This window comes from Schistosoma mansoni, chromosome 5 (genome assembly GCF_000237925.1).
Source record: "Schistosoma mansoni strain Puerto Rico chromosome 5, complete genome".
Lineage (NCBI taxonomy): Eukaryota > Metazoa > Platyhelminthes > Trematoda > Strigeidida > Schistosomatidae > Schistosoma > Schistosoma mansoni.
Window position 1 is genome coordinate 6,451,498 of NC_031499.1, and position 6,000 is coordinate 6,457,497.

Below are 6,000 nucleotides of genomic sequence, written 5' to 3' on the forward strand. Positions count from 1 at the left end.
CATATTAGAATTGAACTGATATATTTTCTAATTCGTATAGTTGTTTGGGATGAATATACTTTGAAAGTCGTGAAATGCACCAAAGCTGATAATCAATAACTTTTTTCTTGTTTGATATCTACTTATGTTACATCACCATTTATTGCTCTGATTTTGTTTTTACCATTTCATTTACTATCATTTGTATTACATAAATTTCAATAATAAAATCATGTGAAAGATTCTAGCTGGTCGGCCGGATTATGCGTAAGATCTCGATTCGAGATTTCTCTGATCATACTACACCATTATGTAATACATCAATAGTCACCGAAATTTAATAAACCTTGAATAGGAAGAAATACAGGTATCAATTAGTCTCGGTTAGTCAGCTACAACGTAGGACCAGGCACATATATGCATCGGTCCAAGTTGCCATAAACTCATTAGCACAGCAAGATGAACACCAAATTCATAGAATTAGTTACTTCAATGGTAGTAATATATAAAAGAAAGATTGTATATAAGGATATAGTACAGGGAGAAAGACAGATATAAAGCAATTTCAATCTCATAGTTTAAGGGAAGATAAAGAGTGTATACACCTACGCCTTTGTGATCGATTCTGAGCCATGTCACATAGAGTCGCCAACCATTGGTTATGATATTCACGCGGACTCCAACCAAGTAGTCTTCATCTATCAGCACTGTTTAGACTACAAGTTAGTGACTTTGTGGACTGATGCTATGTTTTGATTTGGCCACCCCTAACTTTCTCCCAACCATCCCAAATACTAGTCAGCATTGTGTCGTTATACAGAAACATCAGTAGTTTACTACATAAAAAATAAACTGAAAATCCCCGAAAAATAACATTCAAACGAAAAAAGATACTTAAAAAGATGAACGAACGTATTTTTCAAGTAAGAAGATTAATTTGAGCATCGAAATCCGGGTACGAATGTATGGAATAAATAGTTTGTTGCTGTCCAGATCCTACACATCTGTGCATGTTATCAAAATGACTAAGGACAAGATAAACTACTGATGATTTGTAAGTAGTATACCAATTTATAAAAAATAAATGAATGAAGCTAGTGTATCAAATACTAATATCACACTTTTATTTGTGAACTTATCTGTTTTACGACAGTTCTGATTTGCTGTAGTGAAGCGTTAACTGATATATCCTTGTACCAGATAATTTGCTAAATTTAAATATGCTCACTAGTAACTGGCTTCAAAAGGTATTTCCTGGAGTTCCAGTGAGAAGCAATGACCATTGGAGTTCAACCAGGTCTGTTGTGAAATAGGAACTCACTGAAGACAATTGATGAACGGTTGCTAAACTTCGTGGATTGGTTGAAGTTAGACATTAACACCATCGGATATCGGCTGAGTGGTCTATCGGTTAAGTGCTCTGGCGCGAGACTGATAAATCCTGGGTTCAAATCTCGCGAGGCGGGATCGTGGATGCGCACTGCTGAGGAGTCCAACAATATGACGAAACGGCCATCCAGTGTTTCCATGTTTTTCTTGGTGGTCTAGCTTCAATTGACTCATGATATCAACTATGACAGTACTGAAATCTCCACAAAAACGCCTTCTGATTAAATTTGTTTGTTTGATTAATTGTGTTTCCCTATTTATCCAGTTATTCATGTTTAGGGTTTATTAGCCTGACGTTACATTGTAGATTTGAGAGTAAAATTCCTTTCTAGATATTAATTATTAGTATTTCTTTCAATATATATATCCCTTCTCATTAATCAGTGGAGGTCTTCCAGTTCTATTACAAGGTGAAACATCTGTTGGCAAAACATCACTTATTACATATTTAGCTAAACGTGTTGGTCAAGTGTGTTATCGAATTAATAATCATGAACATACTGATCAACAAACTTATTTAGGCACATATACAGTTTCATCAACTGCATATACAACACAAAGTAATACTGATAATCATAATAATCAAGGCAATGATAATGAAGCTTTGAAGAAAACATCCACATCATTAGTTTTCAAAGATGGTTTATTAGTGAAAGCAATGCGTAATGGTTATTGGATAATATTGGATGAATTAAACTTAGCACCAACTGAAATTTTAGAAGCATTAAATAGAGTGAGTTTTTGTTGTTGTTGTTGTTGAAAGTCTATACATTTCTTTAATATTATATTTGTTTAACCGATAGATACATATATGAAAGGTTCTACTTTGCATATAACTGACTGATTGACTTTAGTCAGTCAGTCAGTCACAACGTAGAACTTCGTATGTACGTACGTCAGTTCGAGTTGCCATACCACATTAGCACAGAGATGCAGTTATCGATTCAAATCTTATAGTGGTAGAAGTAATAAGAGTACATCAATTAATGTATAATATTCTTTAGGAAGAATTACTTTTCATGTATTTTACTTGTCTTATATATTTTAGGTTTTAGATGACAATCGTTCTGTATTCATCACTGAAACACAGGAAACAATTAAAGCACATCCACATTTTCGATTATTTGCTACACAGAATCCACCAGGTCTTTATGCTGGTCGAAAGGTATATTGTAGTTGAATTGTTGTATATATATATGTATGTTTTTTAAATGAAGTCTTCATAATTTGCTTAATGTACCACTTATTTCAAAGTCAGACAATGACAGGTTTGTATTCCTTCTGGATGTTACCCAAATGGAAACGATTTCGAAATTCCGAATAGGCTTTATTAATGATTATATTAAATATAATCACTGGGTCTCAGATTCAGACTCTACTTTGCTTATAGGTAGGTTTAATTAGGAGCATAATGTCTCATTAGGCTTCAAGCATAAAATTGAAGAAGTCAGGTCTTAACTTTATTGACTCATGAATCACATATGTTTAAAGTTACTTCTCAATATATTCAACTCTGAGCTCATAGATATTTATCATTTTACCATAATTATAATAAAGAGCTGATCTTCTGACCACTTGCTTGCTCATTTATCATCAGTTTATTTAAAGCTAGCCTTGTATAAATAATAGATTTACTTGATAGAAGTTATTATTTGGCTTATTTGTAACATCATACTGCTGATGATGTTGTTCAGAAGGACGATGAATAATGCTCCACGACCAAACCATCCAGCTCAGAGAACAAAACTCCACCAACATCATACATCGTCTATGGATTAGCATTAATATTCATTATTTTAACCAGGCCAAACGTGGTCCATCATCAAACACAACTATTCTCCAAGAATCCTTGTCTATTTTCTTAAGATCTTTTCCTTATTCTTCTGAAAGCAAAATTCAACTACACATTTTCTTTTTTGTTTAAGATGCTTTCACGTGCCTTACGTAATCGTTTCATTGAATTACATTTTGATACAATACCTCGAAATGAATTAGAAATAATTTTAGAAAAGAAATGTTTACTACCTTCAAGTAGAGCACAACGTCTTGTTGAAGTAATGCATCGTCTTCAGGTTAGTTGTTTTATACTTATTTTGTATGCTTGAGTTGTTTATTTATTTTGATATAACTGTAAATATTGTTCCTATTCACTAGGTGTACCGGTTTGTTGGTTAGGCGACGACTAGGCTCTCAACTATTGTGCTTCTGATTCAAGTTTCCCCCCTTCTATTCTTGTGTTTAGCTAGCCAAATATTATCACTAGCACTGACGAAAAAATGAATTTGATCGGTTAGAAAACCCCACATATTGGTTGATTAATTAAAGAAAATGCGTATGAGCTATTATGTTCGAATCCCTCTCTCTATGTTCTTTGGATTTTGAAACCCCGTAGTATCACTAGACTTCACTTTGATTGCCGAATAAACTTTAATAAAGTTTATTAGTTGTATTTTTTCAAGTTCATACTATGAAAAGATAATTTATAGGCTGCTGTTCAATTTCTAACTTATAAACCAGATGTATAGTTTTTCTTGGTGACCCTGCAATGTAGTCTACTTATATCCTTATAAGTAGTATATGGTCAGATGGTCAGACATAGAATGTATTTTGGCAGAAGACCGATAAGCAAAGAACTGAAATAAAGCACAATCGGTAGAAAAATGCATGAACAATGGAATTAGAGAAGATGGACTGATATTTGCAGAAGGAACAGTGAAGATTGAGACAATTGATTGTTATTTTACAAATTAACTGTTCATTGTATGGTTATCAGAATTTAATGAGATAGTCTGTAATTGGTGCTTGAATACATTCGATTATCCCCAACCAGTGTTCTGTTCACTACAACTCCATTTAATTTAAGCTCGGAAGTTTACGACATTCGGGTCACTAAGATATTCGTTACATAATAAAATGGTAACTTGAAGGCATAGGTTTACCTAAAGAACAAAGAAGAACTGAACTGACATGATTAAATAGTTTTTACCAGTAATTATTGTAAATTTAAAACGATAATACTTTCATGTACACAATAATTCATCTGGTATACTCTACATTAATTAATCAACCCACTCTGCCCCTAAATGCCCTGGTACGGCCGAGAATAGGGAGGGTCCGCTCTGCCTCTCCAAATGCTCTCACATGGCCACGCGTATATAGCCTCTACCAGGGAAGTCCTATTCACTGCCTTCTCGTGGCACTGGTGTTGGTTACGAAATTGAGAGAACGAAAAGCGAATATCCGGAGCTTTAATCGGGTTGGTGGACACGGAAAGTCTATCTAGGGGAGTTGGAAAACCCTGATTTCAAACCAATGGTGCACATGGGCTCCAGTGTCCTGAGGGAACAAATGGTGTACGAATAAATTGTTGTTCACCGGCTACCATGAAACTGCATCTCCTTAAGATGCTTCACTGCATTGTGGATCAGATCTGTAGGTCAAAGGCTCGGGGTGTGTCCCCCTAAGGAAACCACCTGTTTCGGTCTGGGCACCTGGGCAGTATCGTAGTCCTCACACAAATCAAATGAGATTTGTGTGGCGCATATGTATCTGGTGCCCCTTTTGCACCAATATTTATGTGTTTAAATAAATAAATAAATCAACCTACTCTCCATGTGAATGAAATAATGATTTAATTAGTAATATAGAATTTGTCAATAGATTACTTCTAACTTCCAGTAAATCTTTCAACAAAGATCTTATTCTATTGTATTGACCATATGTAGTCGCTGAAGTTGGTTTAAGAGCCCTAAATAATGAAACCATACCATCGTGCCTAACTCTGTATAACAACTACGTTCGGGTCACCTTACTGAATCATAACACTTATCTTAAAGACATTTTTAGCTAGTTGGAAAATTTGCGGTTTGTATGTAAAGACTATGGATATATCTAATGATTATAAGTGGAAAAACTATTATATCATTGTATTTTTATCAAGTGATTAGTTATATCTACTTGACTTCACATTTTTCCTGACGAATTGGTCTATTTTCCAATCATTTCTAGCTTGCTAGATGTACTTCAAATTTATTTCAAGGCAAAGATAGTTTCATTACATTACGTGATCTATTCCGATGGGCTGAACGTTATCGTTTAGCTACATGTGATAAATTGGTAACTGGTCAAATTGACAATAAAAAGAATGAACAAACGATATTTTTCGATTGGGATGGATATTTAGCTGATCAAGGCTATTTATTACTTGCTGGACGTGTACGTAATCCAACTGAAATACACATTGTTACAGATGTGATTGAGAGTGTTTTCAAACGAAAAGTCACTGAATCACGGTAATTTAATTTTTCACAGCTTAAACATAGTTTATGCTATAACATTTTAATACTTTAAGTGATCATAATTGATTGATCACCGGGTGGTGATCAATGTCATGCTTGTCAAGTCCTTCTTAGTGCTGATCGAATGCTATCGATCAAGTTGCGATGTGGCCACTAGTCTAGGTGGCTCGACACTGATTACACTATGTTGAGATAAGATGGTGGTTGGAGGTGGTCAACAGGAAACCCTGACCCCGGTTTTCGTGGTACTTGGCACTCGTCAGCAAGGTGTACCTGTAATCTTGAGGGAACTGGTGCTCCCTGACGGATTCGATCCCGTGTCACTCAGCTTCAC

At 34.9% G+C, this 6,000-nt stretch overlaps 1 protein-coding gene across 1 annotated transcript in view; it reads left to right on the forward strand.

Moving 5' to 3' along the window:
- The window catches only part of Smp_143650 (putative midasin (midas-containing protein)), a gene marked incomplete at both ends in the record, with an annotated part of 50,582 nt that overhangs the window by 15,751 nt on the left and 28,831 nt on the right, over nucleotides 1–6,000 (forward strand). The window contains 4 exons of the mRNA XM_018797752.1: nucleotides 1,753–2,101; nucleotides 2,417–2,533; nucleotides 3,294–3,440; nucleotides 5,377–5,660. Of these exons, the coding sequence (XP_018652763.1) occupies nucleotides 1,753–2,101; nucleotides 2,417–2,533; nucleotides 3,294–3,440; nucleotides 5,377–5,660 (897 nt within the window). The remainder of the gene's footprint in view (nucleotides 1–1,752; nucleotides 2,102–2,416; nucleotides 2,534–3,293; nucleotides 3,441–5,376; nucleotides 5,661–6,000) is intronic.